Source organism: Triturus cristatus, chromosome 11, assembly GCF_964204655.1.
Source record: "Triturus cristatus chromosome 11, aTriCri1.1, whole genome shotgun sequence".
NCBI lineage: Eukaryota > Metazoa > Chordata > Amphibia > Caudata > Salamandridae > Triturus > Triturus cristatus.
In genome coordinates, this window is record NC_140594.1 from 610,009,519 (window position 1) to 610,034,400 (window position 24,882).

The window sequence follows — 24,882 nt, forward strand, 5'->3', positions numbered from 1 at the left end:
AGGGGATGAGCCTTCAGATGACGGTTCACTCATCGCGCAGTCTGGCAGAGTGCTGCAAGATGCAACACTCGGCAGTCAGCAAGTGGGGAGCTCCACGACTTATGAGGAACATTGGGCGGAAAGTGCAGCATCAGAACTGCAGAGTTCTGCATCAGGCGAAAGATGTCAAACTTGGACTTCCTCCTTGCATGCTCAGGTGATGCCAACTCTTGGAAGAGTGGCAAAGGTGTAAAGCCTAGTCTGTTGACCATTCCAAGATGGTGGCTCGTTCTGTGTTTTCTGCCTGTGGTTCCCAATTAATGCAGCTTTTTTTTTTCCTGTGATGTCAAGGAGGCCTGCACCTATGGACACTGAGAGAAGTTTGGGCAATCCACGTAACTTGCAGGGGGGGGCCCCCTCAATTATCGTTACCCCACTGATGAGCAGAGGTTTCCCTGGGCTTGTCTGGAGCCCGTCTAGCAGCCACGTTTTTTTTCATTTTTTTTTATAATACATAAAGAAATTTTATATTATATATATATTAGTATGTAATACTTTATTCGGCATCCATGAACCATCAACGTATACATACACAATGTGATACAACTATAACATTAAAATACAGTTTAAAACGATGCGTAATTCGGACTTGTAATGAGAATCAATACTACTTGAAATTAATTCCTGCAAATGTTTTCATATATGCAATAATGGGCTAGGACAGTGTGCAAACAAGCGACAGAAAAGGTACAAAGGATTTTTTTCCACAAATCTTCTAGAAAAAAAAAAAAAAAATATATATATATATATATATATATATATATATATATATATATATATATATATATATATATATTTAAAAAATTGCCGACCTCAATATGAGAATACCTGCCTTCCAGTTGGAAACCTAGAGGCCGCTTTGCCTCTAGGTGACCTAACCACTGTGGTGCGCCTAGTCATTGGTAAGCCTGACATGGGAACAATCTGCTTCTCTCCTGATGCAGTCTCTGGTGCGCTTGGACTTTTGGTGCTAAATTCCAACACACAAAGTCCTAGAACGCAGATGTCTATAGGGGTTGAGTTAGTCACATTTTGGACCATTGTGTTTTACTTCCATATATTGCACAATAAAACAAGCTAGTTCTCATGAGGTAGGTTTGTGGCTTTGGCCTTCGCTTGAGGGATACCTGCACAGATGACTCTTACATGCAAACTCTGTGCCTGTATGTGATTTTCGTTTTTAGAAACGCCATGATTTAATTTCAACTTTCGCGTTGCTATAGCAGATTTTTATGTCCTTGTTTGGAGAAAATAGTAATTGGAGAAAATAGTAATTGAAACCAGTGGAACAGCATTAATCACCTAACGGCTGTAAAATGCAACTTCAATGTCCTTAATAGCAGGCCATGACGTTTCCTGGAAACGCATGCTTCGAAACGGATCCAGTACACACCATTTGTAACTGGAATTTTTTTTTAAAGGACCAGCACCTATTTCAACCAATAATTTGATGGATTATTAACGTGTTTTGGGAAAGAGAGTGACTGTTATAAATAGGGGTCTGGGCATTTTTTCAAGTGAGTGTGGGAAAGAAAAGGCCTAAGAAAATAAGTGGGCATTTTTTTGAGTAAAAAAGTTCCCCCAAAAAGAAATCGCTAATGTGGTGAGGCGGGGCGATACTTAGTACTTCCTCTTGGGATTACTGGTTTGTTTTTGGGCCTTGGCTCTCTCCTCGGGAATTACCTCCAGTAGGCCCCGTGTGGGTTGTCATGGCAACTGGCGGGAGGGAACCTGCTGATACAGGCCCTTTCAGCCCTTTATTGTGCCCGGCTAGCCTTTGTTACAGGCTTTATTGCCAGCACTCTGGCAAACACTGCCGTTTGCACAGTTTTGTTGGGCTGAAAAGCAGGCTTTTTACATTCCAATGGCCCAGCCTGTCACATAGCCATTTGCATGTGAAAAGTGTTTTTGTTTAGAATTTTGGGTTCGAGTTTGTTGGAGGTAGCTTCATTTATATTTTGTAGGGTTTTTAGGTCTGAATGCTGAGAACGCAATGTTATTCTGAACAGTTTTCCGTTTTCCCTTGAAAGAAAACTAATTTAGCAGAGCGCAGGCTGCGAGCCCTGTCTCCATACCTTTCCCTTGCTAATCTGATCCAGGCATTCCGTGAATACCTCCATTATGGAAGAAATGCAGACCGGCAATTCAGACCTAGCAAATTGCGCCCAGACTCGCCAACTTCCTCTCCTTTCTAAGGCACCTTTATTTTAAGAAGTCTAAACATCCTCACAGGCCTCATTGGGCCCTCCCTTTACATCCCCTAGCAACACCACCCCCACAGATCACCAGGGGGTATGTTTTTCTGTTACCTGTACGCTTTATGTGATCAGCCAGCAGCTGTGTAGTGGCTATACGTGAAACATGTTTATTTGTTTTAAGCTTGGCCGTTTCTCCCCACTTTTTTCACCCCACCCCGTTTTTGCTTTCTCTTCCCCACTTGTTTACCAGCTCCTTTCCTATGTTTTTTTTATTTATTCAAGAACTTGCACTGATAGATCCATAAACTATTTCGGGGGAAACAACCAAAAAACCGTTTTGGAGTTGGTGGGCTACTAACTTTCACTCTCCAATTACGCTTTTGGTTTTATCTTCAGATGAATCCCAGCCTTCAGTTTTATATTCCTTTGTATTTCTTGATTTGGGAGGAACGTGCTTTATTTCTCCCTTTCCCAGGCGATCCTCTTGTGTGTGTGTTTCACAGTTCTCTTACGTTTGTCACTTTCGTCTCTGTACCCCCACCCCCCGTATTGGCATTCTCTTCTTGAACTTGATAGAGTCGAGCTTTTTGACATGGAAAAGGCCCATACCTGTGTATCTTATCCTCTTCTACTCCCTTCACTTGGTTTTATCACCCACCCCTGTGTCTTTGATCCACTTCCGTCCCTCTCTCTGGTGCACCCTGGTCTTAACCATGTAGAGCTTCCCCCCTGATCCATTCGCCTCTTCTGCCTGGTGAAGTCTACTAAATCTCCTAAAATGTGATGCAAGGGGGGAGGAGATTAAAAGCACACATTCGTTTCAATGAGATGAAAGGGCTTTATTGTTGGGCTATCTTGAGCAGCGGGCAGGAAATTAAGGGTCTGTAAAACAAATGAACGCCATGTTTATCCTCCAACCGTAAATCGGAAGTGAAACAGAACTCCCTATTCCAATTGATTGTTTGATTGCTGAAAATATTGCATTTATTTGCTGCAACACTTAATCCTTCCCTTGTGGCTGTGGTCCCTCTTGATAATTGATACTTTGGGGGCGGTGGGGGGAAGAACAGTTTGTTGCAGCCTCTTTCCGGCGTGCTTTATTTTAAAAATGGCTGCCATGCTTTGTGTGTACTGCTGCTTCATTTGCTCAAAGCGTTTGATAATATTCTAAATTCTCTTTTGAAACTCTCCTAAACACACAATCACTCAAGAGCACAAACTTAACTAATCCACAAGGACAAAAAAAAACATTAAATAATCTAGTAACTAGCTCATCGTGCGTTCGGGAGTAGTGTGCTACTCGGCGCAAAGTGTTTCAACACCTCATCAGTGGTAGTAAGCGCTAAATAAATGCAATTTATAATTAACAGTTACCTAATTGCACGCTAACCAAAGCAACAGCCTGATTAAGCAAAGACCAGAAATGGGGTTCTTTGTTCATTTTCATTATTTTACAGCTGCATCTCTGTAGCGTTTCTTACCCATGACGAGACACTAAGGCGCTTTGTGTACTGGTAGCACGCCACTCCGAGCAGTTGTGGATGTGTGAGCGTTGTATTGGAAGAACATTAACTTTGACACTGTCCCCCTGGGATAAAAACGTTCTACTGGGAGCACCTCATTGCCCAGGGATGTGGGGATGGTTCTGTAAGCCTTAGTCGAGCTGGAGACCAGGTTACTTAAAAGCAGGTGATAGTAACACACTGGTGATGCAAGAACCCATGTACATAGAATTTGTAGGTCTGGCCAGTTGGGGTTTGACTAACATGCAGCTTTTAGTTCTCGATGTCAAGAAGCTGTAGGTTCAATACAGTTGACAAAGCATGGGGGTGTGCTCATCGCTCAAATGGGGCAACTGAAATTTAAAAATTAGGCACCCACGGACCAAATGGACTATTCCCTGTTGGTGAATGTCACATGCCATGAAACATTACAGTGAACTGCATATACCATCATATACTTGGGAGTTCTGGTGCTAACGTTCTAGTAGTGTGCTTCATGACCTGTAATTGGAATCCATGGGTTGCTGACGCATTCATTTAACCAATACCAGAGGGTTGTGCTATCTAAAGTTTAACATATGTTGAGAGGAGTACTAGGACACTACATAAGATTATTTAAAAAGCTCTTTTTCTTACAGGGAGGTAGCACTTGAAGATGCTTTTTAAAACCACTTGAGTTGCAATTTTTGTAAACTTAACTTGAATTCAGAAGTCTTCCATTCTCTTTAATAACAAGCGTCACGAAACCTACAATTTGTTGTTGAGTGAAGTGGCTTTTGGTTGCAACAGAATTGCTTCAGTGGAAGAGTTTTCTCCAACAAGGTGGCATATGCACTCGCTCAAGTCATTTAGAGTTGTGTGTTCTTTGACATCGTCCTATGTGCACCGATGCAACCAACAACACATACATTTTGTTTTCAGGCCCAATGTTGTGTAATGATGTCTTAGCCTGGCTAATCTGACTGCACCTGGAAATAGGAGGGGGGGGGGTGGTGTATGTGTGTGTCTCTGTCTGTTTCAAACTAAGTGTGCTTCATTAGTGAAGTAGATAGCCAAAAATGTGGCTCAGGTTTGCAGAGTAGGGCAGTATTAAACTAGTAAACACAAGGTGTGTGTGTTTTGCAAGGTATATGGGGGCTGCATGGATTTGAGCTTGCTGCATGCAAGGTTTGTGGTAATAGTGAAATCTATAGTAAAAACTAGCCCACCAGAGTATAAAACTGGCCCACACACTGACCTGATAACCAGCCCTTTGAGCATTTTCTGATTGCCCTGAAGGCCAGTCTGACCCTGTGTCTGCACCGCAGTGCATGCTGGTTTTTTACTTGCCGTGTCTGCAATTTCATAGCAAGTATTTTGTTGTCTGGATTGGGTGAAGAAATGGCACTCTGGAACCTGGAAGCAAGTGTTCAACCTTTTATAATCCATAGGATTCTGTAACCCCTGTATAAACGCCAATCTCTAATTTCTTATGGTGATGCACCCATTCACTGATTATAAAGAAAAGACGTCAGAACTCGACTATTACTGTGAAGTCTGACCTCACAATGCCTGCTGCCAGAGCCAGCAGCAGAGGTGAAAGGCAGGTCAGGGAGCTAATTGAAGTAGCTGTTTATAGCAACAAAAAAATAAATTGCTTTTCTTTCTTCTGCTCTATTTTAACAATTTACAATGACAAGCAGAGAATGTTTTTTGCACCCATTAAATAGAGGAAAACTAGAATCTTTATGCATGTTTCTACACCTTCTGAGCTACAACAGCTTTTTATTTTTTAAACTGAAGTGTATTGAACAGTTTCAAGTTTTTGATATGTCATTTTGCACTAGAGGTTTTATTTTTACTGTTCGTGTTTGCAAATATTCTCGCTCTTTCTTATGTAAGAGCTATGCACCAAGATTTTGAGTGCCTTGTGGGAAAGGTAATGGTTTGACCATGTTTTATTTGGAGTAAAGTACCCACTGGCTTACATTGATGAGGATATTTCAAGTCCCCTTAGAGTTCCATAACCTTATTAAGGAACTCGCCCAACAACCTCGTTCCTCTGAATGCTTATGGAACTCCTCGGTGACTTGCAATATCCTTCTAATGTATGATAGGGGATTCTTTTCGCCAACTTCTGCCAAATAAGGGGATTGGAGATTAATACACAAAAAAACATTTATGGTCTGCAATCCTCCTAAAACCAGACTTTCCAATCCCTCTTTGAATGGTATAGTACTTGACAGGGTCACTGTATTTGAATATTTGGGCATCACCTTGACAGACAGAATGGAGTGGGGCCCACAACTGGCCAAAGCCAAACTAAGACTGGCACAAACCACAGGTGGTATACTAAGGCTCCATAGAGAGTCCCCCACTAAGCCAGTCGCTCCTATCGAGGAAATATATAGTTGCCAAGCATGTGGTGCTATCTTGTATGGCGCCGAATTGTGGGGCCACTCCCCGATTTCTGACATCTGTAGGACGGAAAATGCATTCTTTAGATCACTGCTGGCCCTACCTTCTAGCACCCCTCTTATTCCCATCAGAATGGACTTGGGCACTAGATCCATTGAAGAAATTGTCTCCTTACGACCTTTATTGTATTGGCGAAGACTTTGGGTAACCCCTGAACTGCTGCATTTTAGACTCGAAACCCAAGAGCTGTTTTCTCACGTGGGAACCCACAAACTGCCCTGGTTTGCTTTTATCAAGAATGCAAGTGTGAAATTGGGTATCCCAGTTTTTGGTCCAATCCTGCCTCATTTTGTGGCGAAATGTCTCGTGCTGACTTGGTCAATTTACATCGTAGGCATAGCATCACGACCATTCTCTGTAATCCTGGGCTGGGCTCACTCAAACTCGACTACTTTAATCACAAAATTCACTATAGAGTAGAGCCATTTCTTGACGAGATTATGCCGTTCTCAGCGAGAACTGTATCTTCAGTTTAGATACGGTACACTCCCATTAAGGGCGTTCTCTTATAAATGGTCGAATGATAAATCCACTGAATGTCCGGCCTGTGGGGGCAAGGAAGAGTCTGTTGCCCACATATTTTTTTACTGTGATGGGTATAAATAAATACGACACTGCTGGCTTGTTCCATCTTGCAGAAATCTTGGTTACCAACTACAAACAGGCACTCAGTATATTACAAACTAACACCTCCACGCCCATAGTCTTTTCGGTCTCACGTTTTATTAATGCGATGTGGCGTAGGAGGAAAGCCTTTTTATAAATTCATGAGATCTCTCCTTTTTGTTGATAACCAGGAAAATGTATTCCTTTTTTTATCTTTTTTAAATTATTAATTTGTAAAAATTGTATAATTCCATTTTAAATCTTGTTTTTATTTTTGTGCACTTGTTATTGACTTGTCTGAAATTTTGTATCTTTGATGGTCTTCGACCGAAATAAAGATTATTATAGATAGATAGATAGATAGATTCTTTATTCCTTATATAAGGGTTTTTGGGGGCCACAATGTACCGTGGCCGGAGTATCTAATCAGACATCCAGCCATATTGGCATACTTGTGTTTTTTTGGCTCTTGCATAATTAACAACTGTCTTGCTTTACTTTTTAGGTATTAGGAGTTTTATATGTATGTTTTTTAGTTTCTTTTGGGGCATGGGGGTTACATTTTGTTTCTTCTGGTGATCTACAAGTAGAGTTATGAGACGGCAGGCTACTAGTCTTTGGAGGTACTGTGCAATCCATCCTACTTTTGCGATGTAGTCAAGTTTTTTTAACAAGGGGTTGCCCTGAAATTAAACTCCTAGCATTCATGGGTTGTTAAATGGACGTGCAGGACTTGTACACTGTGCCCCAGATGGCATGAAGCCACCTGGGGGCTTTACTTACAAGCAGAAGTGCTGTTGACCACCTCCGGTAATTCCAAACCTTCTGGTCTTTCTGCTGTCCATCAGACCATTGATGAAAGTGAACAAATCGTGCTTCTTGCAGACAGGTAGCCCTGGTTTATTTTGGCATGAGATGCCTGGCCCTCTATTACTTTATTTTTGATTATCATTATTTTATTTTGAAGCCATTGTTTCCTATTTTCCCTCGGATACAAGGGTGACCGCTCTGTTTTTACATCTTTGAGGTCTCGAACAGTACTAATTTCAGACACACCAATCTTTTAAGTAGGGATATCTAAAATTCAAACTTCACCCCGTTCCCTGCAACCATGTGAGTCAGCACCAGATGGCCAGTATTTCAGACGGCAGGGAACTGTTTTTCACGCTGGCCCTTGGGGCCACTCTTAGGAACAACAGGGAAGCCCGATAGCTGGTTATTGACAACCATGTCATCCCATTTTCTCGCTGCCTGGAAGTCCTACGCTGGGACTTGTGGTGGCTGGGAATGGAATGTATGCACAACTTCTTATGTAGTAATGATGGCTAAGCTGTATATTGTCTTCTCTGGGCATCTGGGGGAATATTGGTGCTGTTGTGCAGTGTCTTTATCCTATCACACATCACATCTACCCCCATTTGTTTTCTTTAAAAAGAAATTGTAGAGCTAGAAAAGTTTTTATTTTTTGTTTGTTTTTTGTAATCAGAAAAGACTGATAGCAGCAGAAAATTTGAGTCCAGTCTCTCTTCAGAAAGGCAAGTTTACAACAATGGCCGACTTGGACGCCTACTTTGTTCACACGATAAGGATCTTCGCTTGAAGGCATGACGTAGCCCTGGGAATACCCTCTTGCATCCAGCCCAATACACTGGAGCCTATACTTTGGATTTTTAAATGCACAAGTGTTGAACTTTTGTGTTACTAAGCCCTGACGAAGTTCTCCAAGTGAGAACGAAATGCGTTGGCTGAGCTGTATGTTCTGTTAACTTAAGGAAACAATAAAGTTGAAATTAAGATGTTTGATACTAGAAAAGTGTCTTGGACTTCATTGCCTGGTGCACCCCCACTTGCAGCTGCTTTGACAACAATGGCCCTTGACAATGTTTTAGTATGTTTCAACAGTGTTCGGAGTATGGGGGGGGATCAAATGAGGCACCCACCCCTCATTAAATATCAATCCAAACACATGCCTCGTTCTTATGCACACCTATCAAAATTACTTCTTATAAATGTTGTCTGTCCTTCAGGTATAAGCCTATCTGTCATCCAGGCGCAGTGAGGCAGCCTCCTCAAAATGTGATCTAAGGGCTGGGTGTAGTGCATGCAGCCATAACACAAGTATATAGTTACCCTAAAAAAAAAATGAGGAGGCACCTCACGGAAGTAACTGAGGATACATTGGTCAAACGTTGCAATTTCCTGGGCTTATCAACATTTGTGGGCTCTTGCAAGTGCAAGAAGAGAGAATAGACCACTTATATGTTTTGCTTTATATAAACGTCCACGGATTGCCTTCTCTTCATTAAACAAGCTCCTCTTCTGGTATACAGCCTCAGTAGTGCAGAATTCATAATGATGTGTCCAGGCCAATCCACCTTCATTAATCCTAATGTTTGACTTGCACCTAGTTAAAAACCTATGTCATGTTTATTCCTTTTTTGAATGACTAATGCAAAAAGAACATTTGATGGACTGACTGCCGAACAATGTCATACGTTCACCCGAGTACAGAGATCTGGGCCTGTCTGATGAGAGGTGATTCCCCGAAACCAGTCCCAGAATGCTTGTTTCCGGTTCAGGGAGGACCTGAATTGACAGTTCGGGCTGGACTGTTCCTAAGAGGAACAGGGTTCAGACTGATTTGCATATGGCTGGGTCTAAACTCTGATGGCATTGTGAGCAAAAGAACGATGGATTTAACCCAGATCTGTTGACTGGGGATGAATGTTAGCTCCGCATTCCATCCATCATCTGTGTGTCTTTTACTTTTTTCATTGACTATCCTACATGTTTCATTGTCTTGTTATACAGCAGCTTCTTCAGGGCAATATGAGCATATTGGTGAAGACTGGAGATAGCCAGTGACTTTCAGAGTCCACCCATGCGCCCTTGTATCTGTAAAAACAGTTTGTTTTGTTGGGTCTATCTGTTTTTGTTCCATGCCTAGTTTCTCAGGCTATAAAATCCTTTTGTTTGCTCACTTTATATATCTGTTGCTCGTCCTGCAGGCTAGATGTGAGAATTATAAGCCGTTTGAGTGTCGCTGGGACCTCTGACCTGCAAGATAAAAGTTGGCAAGTGCCTACTAAAAGCCATTGGTGTCCTCTCAGTGGGCCTATAAAGGGATAATGGCAGCTGATACGTCCAAGGTACCTTGTGTTCCACACTTTTATGTGCCTTTCTGTTTACTGAACTTTACTGTCCTCAGGGTTCAGACCTTTTATAGCGTCAACTCGGTAACCCCGGAAGACTGTGAAGACCTAGTCTATTGCGTTCATATGTCTGAGGCCTTTTTCTCAATCGTAGTTTCTCCTCTGGCAAAAGGTACCTCATCAAATGAATGAATACTCTGTCCTCCATGCTAGCTGTAACCAGGACGCCTTCTGTTTCCAAGTCATCCGCTCCATTCCTCGTCCTACCAAATTCCAGTTGCTTTTCCATATAGAGGGCTTTGTCGACTTGGTTGCTGTTAATTATTAAATTCAATATCTTGTCAGCACTGATGAATGCTTTTGTCTAATTACAGTTGCAAGCTGGATTTAACTGCACTCACTCCCAGCAAATCAGTATTCAGTTTCTTCATGGGAATATTTTTTTTAGATTTTGTTCCTCATGTTCCCTTTTGTTACCCAGTTTTCACTTATATTGCTCAGTTACTTTTTCAAGTTTGTGCTTGCTTACTGCGTGTCGTTGTTCGCTCCCTGCGCATCAGTATTGACTTCTAGTAATGGTGTTCACTCTTTGCTTGCCACTGTTCAAGTCCTGCCAGTCATAATAAACTTCTAGCTGCTGTGTTGGCTTCTAATTTGTTGTGTGCTAGTGAACGCTTCTTGCAAGTATGCGTATGCTTCCATACATCTACATTCTGTTTTGAGTGAAAGTGTTTTGATACCCTCTGCGTGGAAACAGCCATTGCAACGCAGCTGTTACCACGCATAGCATTTACCACGTGTTTGTTACAACACGACTATCATTACCAGACAAAGCCTTTACCACGCATAGCCTTTACAACAAGTTATGTACAGGTGGTAAGGACATATACGTGAAGTCCACCAGTGTTGTTACATTGAGACCCTCTGAAATCTACTGCTTAAAAAAACACATGCTCATCAGCCTCGAACTGGTATGGCCCTGTCCCCAAGATGGTAAGAGATATTGCACACAAGGGTGTTTACCTGGGGGCTGGGGGGTGTTCACGGCTGGTGTAGCAGGGGGTCTGGCTTTAAGGCTCAGGGCCGATGGTGTTTTTTTTTTTTTTTTTTTTAGGGCAGGGGATGGGGCAGCACCACGGGCCGGTTTAACGGCTCTGGCTGTTTTATTTTTCTTTCTTTGTTTTTTAAGGGTTGGGGGACAGGGGGGTTGCACCTGGGAGGCAGGTGGTTGTAGAGCTCAGGGCTGGAGCAGTTTTTTTAAACTTTTATTTTATTTATTTATTTTAGGGGGTGGGGGGGAGAGGGGGTTGCACCAGGGTCCGGAAAAACCTTTGCCGCGTATGCCTGTAACATGCATGCCTTTAAAACAAAATTCATTGTAAAGGCATGCATGGTAAAGGCTATGCATGGTAATAGCATTCGTGTTGTAACAGCCACGTTGTAACTGCATGTGTTACAATGGAATGCACGGTTCCCTCATAACGACCTCTGCGAGTCATGTTTTCTTTTTGCATTGCATAGCTCCCTCAAATACCTAACACAGGCCTACACACTGTTGCTCCCTTCTCCTTCCATCCCGTCCATTGCTCACTCCACTCTGCTTTCAACTTTTTTTTTAGTCACCTCTGTCCGCAGGGTCCTCTGTTGCCCCACACTCACTTTTATTTCCCTTTTCTCACGCTCGTCCGTTGCTCCCCTGCCTACTCCCTGTTTCCTCCACCACTTTCCCATAGCCGTCCCTTACCCACCCCTTGCAGTCCCTAAAAATATTGTATTTTTTCCTATTTTTGTCAGCTGCCAGGCTACTGCATTTATTTTTTTCAAAAAGAATTTCTTCACCAATATTTTTTTCTTTTAATTAGCACTAAATCCAACATCTTCGAACAGAAAAACTAACAAAAAAATAAATGGTGCCAATAGGTCAAAAAGACCAGTCCTACTGGCTTGGTTAGTGCTTCTTTGTAAAGCATTCTGTCCCTTAACCTAAAATCAATCTGAGCACGCAGGGGAAGAAATATGTGCAACCATGCTTCATAACCACTTCCAGACGGCGATCCTTGGAATGCCTCTCTGTGTAAACTTGGAGTCCGGAGGTCGTTCAGTGCAGAACATTTTAGATTTGCTCAGAATGTGCAAAACATTACATGTTTAGGTTTGTTTTTTTTTCCCTTCACCCCAGTCGGATCTGGTTGATGAAGGCATGGTTTTGGCGGTTTGATTTGGGAGGGGGCCAACCCCAGCACATGTTCAGGCCCCAGGTGGAGGGAAAATGGCCGCATTCCTCGTAATGAAAGAGAAGGCGACGCCTGGCCTACATCTGCAAATGGTGACGATAGGACAGTTTCTGAACTCTCAGCAGCTTTTTCTTGTCTTTATTTTTTCCATTTTGAATATAGATCAGCCCTGCAATCGGATTTTCTGCTGCTGATTTATAAAATGGCCTCCTTTCCACCTTCAAAGCCTCTGGTTTGCAGCGCGCATTTGTTTACATAAAATTCAAAATTTTGCATGTGTAGGTGTTTTTTTGTTTTTGTTTACTTTTTGCAGACTTTCGTTGAGACCCACAGCAAAAGTAGTCTGCCAACATGAAATGTTTTGTTAGCTACGTTGAAGAAAAAAAGTTTTAAGAGCTTAAAAAAATATATATATACATTTGTCTTGTTCTAAACTCTACATGTGGGGACATGTATGTTTCAAGTTGGTGTTAAGCTGAAGGGCCTGGCCTAGTGGGTTTTTTCTGAAGCATTGTTTTTGCATACATTTGGTGGTTTGTCGTTATTAGTCTAGATTTTTTCCCCTCCCCCAGTCTTGAATGAGCAAGGAGAGGAACATCCCTTTCATGTTCCAAAAGGACGATGCGCTGGTCACGTTCTGTCTGGATTGCCTTAGGGTGTTGGATATTTGATGCCGGTCAAGTGCATTTGGCCCTATCTCAGCCTCCCACCGACACAGGACTCATGAAAATAGTTCCTAGGGCATAAAAGAGAATCTTAGACAGCAAAGATGGAGTTGAGATGGCTCTCTCCTGCCACAGGAAGCATTCCCTTGAGGCATCTCCCAGTGGCCCTTCATCCTGCCTATCACACAAACGACTCCCGCCCTGACCATCACCAATGGATGTGCGCCTGGGGAGATCCTTTTACTGCTGACTTGGGTATCGTACACAAAATAGCCTGGCAATTGCCTCTCAGGGGCTCTTAATGTGAATCAAAGATTGGTTAAAGTAAAAAGAGAATTTAAATTCGAGTCGTCGTTATTTTACTAAACAGTGTGTGTTTGAACAAGTCTAAATCTGACATGTGACATGGGACACTGAATTCTTTAAGTAGAGTCAGTGTTTGCCAGTTCAATACACCAGCCAATTTTTTTTTAATTACTTTGGGGACATTTCAGATGATGATCTGGTTTACATGTGGCTGACTCATGTGGGCCAATGGAGTCTCCGCATTAGTTACCAGTTGTGCTTCAACGTGAGCCCAGCCTCTTGTCCAATGTGAGTTGAGAACAATTATTCACATTAGTCTCTTACCCACTTTTCATCCAGCTCAGTTACTACAACTGTCTCTCCAAACTCAGTCCGTTCACCAAAATGGTTAGATTGGCGCAAATGGCAGCAAGTGACATGACGGTACAGTGGCAACACGTGATGTGGCCATGTACTCTTAAGATTTTGGTGACAAGCATTTTTTTTTTAACGTAATCATTATTGAACATTGAAACTTTTAGTGATTGCTATGCACAAAAAAGCTCATGAAAGTATCAAAAGCTAATGGCATACTTATGTTTACAAAGCTTTTTAGTCCGCTCGCAGGGTTGCAGAGCAATCCAGGTAGATTGTAGTAGCAAATGCTCCTCCGTCTCCAAAACGCGGATAATAACTTCAATTTTGCAGCATCAGCTGCTGTAGATTCCCTTACTCTACATTGTTCTGACACCCAATTGGGTCAAAAATTCTCCGAAATATATGGTTAAGTTGGATGTCGACCAAAAGTATCTTTAAACGTATGTATGCCCTCAAGGCAGTGGTCTTCAAACTTTTTAATACCACTCCCCACAGTCGGGGGTGGGGGTAAATCATTGGCCCCCTCAGAATTTTTCATAATTATTCTATTAAATTGGCAATGCTTAAATATGTCTAGACTTATTTAAACATTGTAGTTAAGTTCTATTACCATTTTAAAAATGCCATCAAATACATGATTGCCTAACCTGCTATTCTGGTCAGGCAGGCCTTACTATTGTGTACAAGTACCCACAATATGATTATTCGAACTGAGGGTGGGGGGTTTTAGGAATATTTGGAATCCCTTCCCTTTTTACACATACTCCCACTTAAGATATAAATGACATACTTCGTTTTAACAACATGTTAGTGATGGCCCATTACAGAGCGGCTTACTGCTGCTCATTTTTTCAGCTTAAAACAAAGCAGTTATTATATAATGCATCTTTTGGCCAGAGCCTGGTGCCCACCCCTGCCCCCAGGATCCCTAGAGGCCCCTCTAGGGGGGCCAGTCCCCCAGTTTGAAGACCCCTGCCATAATGCACACTAAAAATAAAAGATTTTTAACAACTCCTATCACCTAGCAGATGTGTTTCGTATTACTTTAATGATCCTTGTTAAGGTGAGACAATCGGAAGTCTGTTTAAAGCGCACACACACGTATATTAACCCACTAAGCTAGCATACCAGCACTATAAAATAATGTAGATGATATTAGGTTGGCAGCATGTATCTTATCAGCTTCGGCCATCCCCTTTACATCATTGGTGCCTGAAGCCTGTTGTGGACTTTCTTAGATGGTGGTGCAGTGAATCAGCCCAAGTCTGTGCTTGTTTTTAACGCTGGTGTACATCTCTTGAACTTGGTTCATTGTGCAGAACTTGTAAATGTGTTTATGTATTTGCACTGCCAGTTTTTGTTTTTTATAAATGAGCTTTATTGTTCCCGGTGATCCCCTCTTGTCTTGCAATGACTGTTGAAAAATCGGTGAATGTCCTTTGAAAGTTTGTTTGCTAGGTCCGTTGGCATGGACTGTGGCAACTAAACAGGAGACCTTGAGAGTGAAATAAATTCCAAATGCGTAAGAGCTATTCTCCATTGATTTACAGGAACATGTTACGTTCTATAGCTAATTAAAGCACAAAAGTGTGGCTGGTGCTTTTAGCACGGTGCTGTAGAGAACACTGCATGCATAGGTTACGTCTTTTGGTGATGCTTAATTTATATTAAAAAATGCAGGTGCTAGGAGTTTTCTGAAAAGCCTGCCCTTATGCTGCCACATGCCTGGGTTGCCCCATATCATGGCTGCTTAGTCTTGATTCTAGTTCATGCGTCTTTCTTCCACCACTCTACACTTCTTGTCCCTTTAACTCATTCTTGCTGGTTGTTCATCTGTTTTCTCCCTATGACGCTGTTTTCTTACCTCTTCATCGTCCTTTCTTGCTATGTGCCGTTTTCTCTCTCTTGCTCCGGGCCACCTGCGACCACTGGCACAGATTTACCCCTACTGTGGTAATTTTGTAATGTAATGGAGTAGTTGCTATGTTTGGAAAGGTTTAAGTCTGGCGCATGCTCTCCAAACAGGTTCAGGAAACGGCATGGCCGTTAGGGTGACATCCCATGTTCGTCGATTAATCTAATTCCTGAGGTAGCGGAAGTGACATCATACACCTTTTGCCGCATCATCACTCTCATAGCCCCTCAACTGTCTATGTGTGGAGCTGGGGGCGGTTAAGAGAATAGGCAGGGGTGTCCCAACAGAACATAAACCAATGCCAGGAGGAGCTGCTGAGCGCGAGCCGTGCACTGTGTGACGTAGGACAACTGGCAAGGAGGATTGGCTGCACTTTGTACCAGGTGTTCTATAAAGTAGAGACCGGAACAGGAGGCACATTCTTGAACCTCTGCCCAGCCGAACTTTCCTTGCGACCTCGCGCTTCGTCTTGTATCATAAGGGTTAAGTGCTCTAAACATCGCCGCACATCACTGCCTTCCTGTCAAAGAAAAGAGCCTTTGTGTACAAAAGAAAACCCCAACGGCACGAAATTAAAAAGTTTGCTTTAAGGCTGACGCTAATACATCTACTAGCATTCGCCACAGTTCCACATCAATTGCGCATAATTTAGAATTACTTTATTTTTCTGACTGCTTTTTATTGCATTGTGAGTGACAGTGTACTAATGAGGTTTTTTTTTTCCTGGAACGTTCTGTGCCGCGATTGGTCTAACAAGCCCTCCTTGTGCCCTCTTCCCTCTATAATCAGTAACCTGTCTTTAAAGTGTTTTCAGCAACAGGAATGCGTGCTGTAACAACTAGCTCTTTGTCCTACGTTTCATCTGCTAACTTGCCCAGCCAGCTTTAGGAAGGACAGGCAAACCTAAGGACGGGAGGGGGTGGTTGGCACACTATCATCAGTTCCATAGATAGCCTACTTTTGGGTCCTAGATTTTACTTTCCCAAACCAATATGGCGCAAGCGATTCTGAGCCAGGTGCGGAGTGAAAGAAGAGAGGTTCAACGATTTGTAAAAGTTCTCTCGAGTGTTTGGGTCTGTTGAGCGAGTCTATGTGTATAGAGGCATATGTTGTCTGTGTGTGTGTGGGGGTGGGGGGGGGGGGTCACATATGGCCTTAGACTTGAAAATCTAAATTCACCTTTCTGAAATTTCTTCTTGCCCTTTTCCAAAATGTAAAACTCATTGTGAACATTTCCAAACGATGTCTACTTAATTAAGTTGCAACTTTTGTTTTTATGAGCTTTAGAATGTGTGTTCAGTATTAGGTAAGACGTTAAATACAAATCACAATTTCAAGGTGGCATTGGACCTGCTAGAATTTGTCATAGCCGTTCATATATGTCCGCGGTCAGAGCGCTACAACTGTAACTAGGCTGTCAAACCTAGGTCCAGATAAGTTTACTTGTAGATTTTCAGAATAGCTACACAAAATATATAGATAAATGAAAATAATTGGCATAGTGGAATTCTGAAAATCTGGCATGGATCCAGCCATCATGGCTCATAGACCTATGTTGAGCAGCAACTCTGAGCTAAACCGAGGCAATTTGTAACTGGTCAACTGCATTTCATACTATGACTAGTAAAATGAAAGTGAATTGCTGCTCCTCTTTTTACACTTCTGAAGCTTCCGAATTTGTGCTCTGGTGAAAATGTCGGTATGCTGAACTTTGTCAACGGCCTCATGGGCTGTGCCGTCTTGCTGCGCATGGCTGCCTCCATTGCTGCGCAGAGGCCACATGCTGATGCTGTATTTGGGGCAAGTAGCACCAATTCTGTTGAGTACAACTGCCCCTTCCCCTATCTGGCACGCAAACAGCCTTGTTCCCAGCCCGGCCAATGGATCTAAACCACCCTTGCATCCCCTGCATCCGAACGCGCTTGCTCTGCATCAGTAATAATATAATCCTGGCTACTGCTCCATGCGCTTGCACTCATAAATGCATTGCTAACAAATAAAATGTGCTTTTGCTTCTTTTCTCTCTCTTTCTCTCTCTCTCTCATTCCTCCAGTTTCACCTAAAGCCAAGGTTGAAGTAGAGTCGTATTCTGCGCACCATGGTGACTTGCTCCAGTTGCGCTGCAGGCTTCGGGATGATGTTCACAGCATCAACTGGGAGAAAGATGGGGTTCAGCTGGCGGAGACCAACAGGACGCGCATCACTGGGGCAGAGGTAGAGGTCAGGGATGCGGTGCAGGAGGACTCTGGCCTGTATGCCTGCATGACCCACAGGCCCTCGGGAACCGAGACCACCTTCTTCGCCGTTAATGTCTCAGGTTTGTAGCTTTTCTTGGTCCTGGGCGCTTTGGAGAACACCCCTAGGAACACCGGTGATGGGTTCAGGAGTAATTGTGGTCAGACCGTGACTTGTCTTTCCAGCACTGAATGAATGTGTCAGACTTTGTGTTTCATTGCTGTCTGTGGTGGAAACCTAGAGTGTGGGAGGGAGATCAGAGCTCCAGGCTCACGCAGCCTGCCCACTTCGTTTCCGCTCTTCCCAGGTATCCTGCTTGGTTTCCCTCCTCTTGGCAAAGGAACAGGAACACAGTGACACAGACGTTTCCAACAGTCTTGGACACCACTGAATGACTGGCTTGCATTCTCGCTGATCTTCTTCAATGTGAAATTGTCCAAGTCGCTTTAATGCAAGCCCGTCCGCTCTTACTGTAGCATGTAAGGAGATGGGTAAGCACAGTTTGCGACCAGTGGTCCACAAAAACTGCACTGTGCTAGAAGCAGAATTTTTTTTCCCCTATCACGATCAACTCTTTTGACTTGCTTATTTAATCACACACTGATCTACAATTGTATTTCCTAGTGTTGCAAAGTCATCCTGTGCCCTGGGCACCCCCCAACTTTTTGCTGACTGGAACTGGTTGTAACTGACTCTGACTGACCCTGGGCTCTGCCTAACCCGGCCCAGGGCCAGGGCCAAGCTGAAAGGAACACATTAGATTTATATATAATATGGCAGGGGATTGAAACTACCTATTTTTATAAATTGGTGTTGGATTTTTATTTTGTGTTTTTCTTAATTATTTACTGATATGGTATTTTTGAATGCTTTACATACCTGTCTGAAGTTAAGCCTTTCTGCTCGCAGCCATATTACCAAGGGTTGAGCATGGGAATAATTTTCTAAGACCTATGCTGGGTCCTATCATGTGTTAGTGGCCTTATTGCCAGTGGCAGACCTACATTTCCCCCTACCAATAACCCACCTTCCAACACCTAGCCTTTCCCATACACCTCGCCGTCTTTGAGTGCTCGCCCCACCTTACTATGTAAATGCCAATTTGCTGTTCTCAGTGACACTACTCTCCTCTTCTCTCATCCTCTCAAGACCCGTCCCCTCTCTTCTCCCCCACTTGCACCAACCCTTGAAAATCGCTCCTTTTTGTTACTCTGTTTTGACAGCCATTCTCAGCACCACTGCCCCAACTGATGCCAGGTGAGGAGTACCACAGCCGTACTCCTCACCTCATCACTCCTCTTAGTATGATAGGATAGCTTTCTTTAGCCATGATACCCTCCCCCACCCACCTGTCCAGTGTGAACACCTGCTCCAGATGTTAGCAACTACATTCTTGTAAACACATGCAGCCGTTACATGTTGCAGTTTCACACACACATGGAGACATGAATTCCTCTCCTGTGTGGGCTTCTTTTGTTTGTGCGTTTAAGTGTTGTCTACTCCAGGGAAGAGTGTAGGGGGACATGGCGCTTCCCTGGGACCCTAGCCCCCCACATCCCACGCTCCAGGGTCTTCAGCCTTCTCTGCGCTGTGATATATTTGTGGCATTGTGCGTTTCTTGCAGCCCCCCCCTTTCCCGGGTCTGTCACCACTGTGACAAATTTGTCATGCTAATTATGCAGGTCAAATAATTTTATTGTGTGCGTGTTCTCGGACTGTTGTGTTACATCTTTGGTTGCGTTGCTCCGATTGTCTCTCTGAGCCTAAATTTCCCTGGTGCATGTTTAATTATCGGTCAGGAAGGTTTTCCGTTTGTCGGTTGCTACTAACTATTAACGTTTGCATCTTACCTGTGCTGTTGCTTGGCTGAAACGTGTCTTCTGTGTTGAGGCACATCAGTGGGGGCGGGGGTAGTGCTTTAAATGGAAATATAGAAGTGAAGGCACTCACTTTTTAGAGTAGCTCGTTCTTTTTAGGTTTTGCAGTACTGCTGAGAAGTGCAAGTACTAAATTAAAGAAATGCAGGTAGGTACTCAGTTACAGACAGTCAGTAGCTGGCCATTTAAAGCACTGGGCGTATGTCATCAGGTCTCTGAAGCCGCGTGCCAGGGGAGTCATGAAAGGTTGGTGCCCACTGCCCAGAAATCTTTATGGGTTTGTGCACACAGGCCTTCATGTGCCGTGCGGGACGACGCACGACTTCAAACCTTTGAAACAAACGGCGCACCTCACGACCACCCGGATTTGAACTATTTAAAAATATCGAGGAATTTATAGTTCACAAAAGAAACCGAAGTTAGCGTCAATGGCGCTGTGTTTTTTGGTGTTGCTAGAGAGTATATGCATGCTGGGCGAGAGTCGGGCTGAATGGCGCTCCGCCTTCCTTGTCCAGCCTCAGCTGGGTTCCTCGAGGGCCGCCGAGTAAAAGTCTTCCTGCCCCAGGACAGGAAGGCCGACCCTCGAATGCCGCGCATTAATCCCGTGCTCTGACAGCTGCACACGGCCCTGCTCAGCCGTGCGGGGCCGGACGGGCCTGAGTGACGGCTTGTTTGCCAGGAGTGTTTAACCCCTTTTCTCACAGGAACAAAGCCCAGAGGGACCACTCATCCAAAAGGCAGCAGGGAGCAAAGAGCAGACTTCACGGAAGACATAATTGGCGGGGTGTGCGGGAAGGAGTGAATGTTCTCCGGGCCCTTTCACATCTGGCTATGCGCTTGGTAGGCCTTGCTCAGTGAAGGTTGGGTCGTGTTGTAAAAGTGTCCTGTGGGGGCTGGTAGGAGGGGGGGGGGGCTGTGCAGTAGAGGGCCTCATGGGGTCATGCAAGACTGTCCACCAGGCTCGCCTGTCTCTTCCTTCTAGCCCGATTTTGCGAACCTTCCATCGAAAAAGCTTTAAATAAATGGTTTGCAGGTGGGGTCTCCGTCTGGTCCCGCCCTTGTTAATATTGGTATAATTTGTCGTCGGACCCTCAGGAGGCGTTGTGGAACTAAACTGAGAAGATGGCTTTCCGGAGAAATCCTCTGCTGCTGTGCAGGACAGAGACTCTCATAAAAAGGCGGCTAGGTAACTGTTTTTGACCAATCATTAGGAAGTGTTGGGGAAGAAAGACAAATGGAGTTTATGGTTGCCCTTCTACCACTCCTCCTCCTCCTCCTCCTCCTCCACTTGCACTTGGTATGAGCCAGTGCTTGAAATGGGAAAATAGAAGTGCAGGTACTCTGTACCAAAGTACCTGCTTGTTTCTGAAAGTGCCTGTACTCTCCAATTAAAAGTTTTACGTATATCTTGAGAAGTGCCGCTACTCTCCAATTAAAAGATTACGTGTTTCTTGAAAAGTGCCGGCACTCTCCCTCGCAAAATAAAGTGCCGGTACTCCATACCAGACAGTACCGGCCCCTTTTAAAGCACTGGTATGAGCTGATGTCTCTACTTTTTTTTTTTTGTACCCCCCCCCCCCCCCAAATAAAAAAACATCCAAAGACTATCTTCCCGCCAATGCCTCCTCTCTGGTACCCCCAACCCCATCAGAGTTGCTCATCAGCCTCCCCTTCATCTCTACCCTCTACCTGTTCCTGTCACTCAGCGTCCTCTATTTGCTGCCTTCCACATGTCCATAGGCACTCCCGGCCTCGCTCACGTCTGTCCCGCGAGCAGTAGGGTAAATCAAGCAAGCATATCCTCACCTAGCACTGGCAAAGTATTTGTCACTCCGTCATGTCTCCCCCTTCCTGACCCATCCCCATCTCCTCTACAACTTCACGCTTTCTCTTCTTATCTGGTGGAGGGGAAGATTTTCTGTGGCTTTTGTGAAATATTTCAGAGTGCTGAGCCAAGACGCTGCAGTATTTTCAGCAGGAAAACTGTTTTTGGTTAAAGGTAACGTACACTTTAAAATGTCCTTACCTGTTAATTTGAGGATTTCTATCAGATGTCTAATTCAACAACACTTTATCTCTGTTTGCCTTTTCTGCAATGATTTTCTTTGTTAATGTTCTGCTGTATTTGTTGAGCTGCCTTGAAACAGGAAGTGATGGGAAGAGAGCAGAGATGGCAGCCTCTTGGCCCATTTTGACCCTTTTCAAAGCATGTATGTTTGTGGGTGAAAATTGAGAAAATCCAGCTTTAATATTCCACTTTTTCCTTCTGTAACAGATGTGCCAACTGTGTCCTTTTGCCATTCTCTCTCACTTACCAATTCAAAAGTTGGAGGCAGGACCCAAAATTGAAAATAGCCCATGTAAGATAAGTTTGAAAAAAGTTAACGTTAGATGGATGCAAATAGTTTTTTTGTGGTGATTCAGGCAGAAGTTAAAACACATAACAAGGAACCACAAATTAAATTTATGAGCACAAGTGACAGCCCATTGTAACCCTGCAAGAACAAACCAATATTGGCCGGTCTTATTCTCAAGGGGTACCATATTTGAGTTGGTGTTAACAAAATTTGCCCCAAAATTTAAGATTTATAAAATTTCAACTTGTGGGTTAATCAGTAGGCAGATGCTTTATTTGATATATGTAGGTCATGGGGAATTAGGGTGCGAATGCATCAACAAAATGTACCCAGCCCATTTCCCCAGGTTAACTGAGTCTAAGGATTGATATGGGTGAAATATTACACTTGTGATCTTGGTAGAGCGTTGTTTTATCTCCATTTTAGAGCTGAAAGTGTCACCTACGCGAGGAGTTCGCCATACACAATTTCCTTATTTTTAATTGCTCAGTAATGAGGGAACAGCAACCCCTCTTTATCTGACATTTTATTTCCTCGATTGGCCAACGGAGACATGGACACAAGACTAACTCACCAAGCTGCCATCTCTAACCCCCAAAGCCTGATAGCAGGGTTTTTGAAGCAGAAGCGTATTTTATGCAGTGTGTTGTATGAATGGAAGCACACCATCGCATACCCCACACACCTTTGATATCTGGCTGCACGGTTTTCCAAACTAGTTTGTGTTCTAATATTTTCCTGGTCAAGAAGGTTCTCTTATTCTTAAGTAATATTGTGCAGCACTTGGAGCATAAAGCAGTAAGTAGTATATAACATTTGTTTCTGTACGTATGCCCCGTATGTGATCTGCATTTTTGTCTGAACATATTTCATGCGGGCATTAGGTGTATCCTGAGGATGGGTGTCCTGGCAGAAGCTAGACACAAAATAAACTTTGACCAATCTAACTGGAATGTGTACAGTAACTAGATAGGACCCTATTATACTGTTGTGTGTTGCTTTTACTTTAGATATCCCAGGACACCGCCTCAGTTCACCATTTTGAATTTTTGGGTATTAACATACCATATTTCAATCTTCTTTATTCTTCCATCAGAATTCAACTTTTCAAGCTTCTCCTCACTCCTGTTTAATCGGAAAAATTCCCAGTGCAATTCTTGCTAATAAACATATGCGCCATTTTCTTTTTGTCCAGATGCACTCCCTTCAGTTGAAGATGATGACGACGATGATGAAAAATCGTCTTCTGAAGAAAAGGAAGCAGAGAATTCGAAGCCAAACCGTAAGTTTTGTTGGAGGTGGTACTGTACCATCTCTGCACGGTGACTCCGAGAGAGACCTTACACCCCAACTTTTGTATTATTTTCGACGCTGTTCCCAAAAAACAGCTTTAAGGAATCAAAAGGATTGGTATTACTAGGCTTTATGTCAAAGTGCAGTGTAAAACTTACACAATGCATGGTGACGTGGATTTATACTCGCTGATTGGGTAAAGTGCAGTATTTGCACAATTTTGTGCTTGAGTTATGTTTTCAAAGTGAGCATACTGTATTTAATTTTACAACCAGGAGCCTTAAGAGCTAACCACCTCACCTGCCAGTAGCACTTCAGTTTTTACTTTTTAACTTAGTATCATTTTTCCCGTCGGGGCAAAATTATTTAGCAGAAGTATGTGAAGCCCGTTGAAATGGAGTAAGATATTTCAATGAGGGTTGTTCAAACTAGTGACTATTCTGTTGAGCGTCTTTAATGACAGGTTATATGTAAAGTTTGTTACACTGTATTTTTTTATTTTATTTTTGTTTCTGAATACAGTAGTGATCAAAATTGGACTATGCCCAGATAGGCTTTGCTCAGTATGAAGGATCACTTTTAGACTGTTCTACCAGCAGCAACGTCCAAGCAGCTTGTCGCTGTGGAAAAGGTGGACTTTATGCTGGTTTCTTTGCAGCAGGTTGCCTTTCCTATAGGGACCTGATGGCGGGGAAATGTTTAGAGAGTCATTCTCCTTTGCCTGTGAAGGATCATTTCCTGAATCCTTGACCCTTCATGCTGAGTTGAGGTGTTCTCTGTTTTCCATTCGGCAGCAGAGGGAGAGATTCCAAGGCATATATTCTTGAGACCTTTGTTCAAGCTGAATTCCGTGTTTGTCGCGGGCAGGTTTAGTGTGGGGTTCGAAACCTGCTCTCTTGATACTACTTTTTTTTTTTTTTTTGCAAGTCAGACCAAACAAAGAATTCCCGCCGCTGCGGGTTCTGCGGTGAGATGCTGACTGTGGACTTTAGAAGCTCTGCCCCCCACCACCAGTCTTCACCAGCACAATGAAGAGGTCCTGACACCTGCTAACAAAGCCACATAAATGGCGGCGAGCAGTGGTTTTTGAGCTTTGACCCATTCACGTATTGGACTTTTTTTCCCATTCATATTTCAGTCTAAGGTCATTGTTGTGTGGCCCACTGTGAGGGACTTGACAGCAGCACTTCCGAGCCCATCTTACCACGCCATTAGCCTATGAATGGCCATTGATGGCCAGTAATTGGGGATTTGTGGGGTTCGATTTAGTATTTGAGGAAGCCTTGTTGGTCTCAGCAGGCTAATAATTAGTGGCGCAGATGGACGAGCAAGGTTCTCAGAAGAGCATGACATGAATCCTGTGCCTGGGGAGTTTTAGGAAGAGATCTCTGTATCTTCCCTTTACTTCAGCAGCTCACAGAGGAACCCTCCTTACCGTACGTTCATGCTGCCACTTCACACTCTAGGACAGTGTTGCCCAACGTAAGCCAGAGATTTATACCTGGTCATTATAGTCTTTGTGTGGTAATCTGGGATGTTTCCGGTCCATGCTGGCACACCACCCACTGCTCGTTTCATTTAGAAGTGACGTACTGAAGGGGAGTGGCAAGGGGGTACATATGGGCATATGCGCCTATTGGATTCCATTGTGAATTATGAACGTAGTAAAATTAGAGCAAACCTTACCAA

The 24,882-nt window shown here is 43.5% G+C and overlaps 1 protein-coding gene across 6 annotated transcripts in view; it reads left to right on the forward strand.

The window, feature by feature from the left end:
- The window catches only part of FGFR1 (fibroblast growth factor receptor 1), a 164,367-nt gene that overhangs the window by 45,305 nt on the left and 94,180 nt on the right, over positions 1–24,882 (forward strand). For 4 of the 6 annotated variants that reach the window (XM_085633931.1, XM_085633933.1, XM_085633934.1 and 1 more), the window contains exons 3-4: positions 17,485–17,748; positions 23,096–23,182. In XM_085633931.1, coding sequence (XP_085490057.1) covers positions 17,485–17,748; positions 23,096–23,182 — 351 coding nt within the window. The remainder of the gene's footprint in view (positions 1–17,484; positions 17,749–23,095; positions 23,183–24,882) is intronic. The other 2 variants (XM_085633935.1, XM_085633936.1) reach the window with 1 other exon arrangement.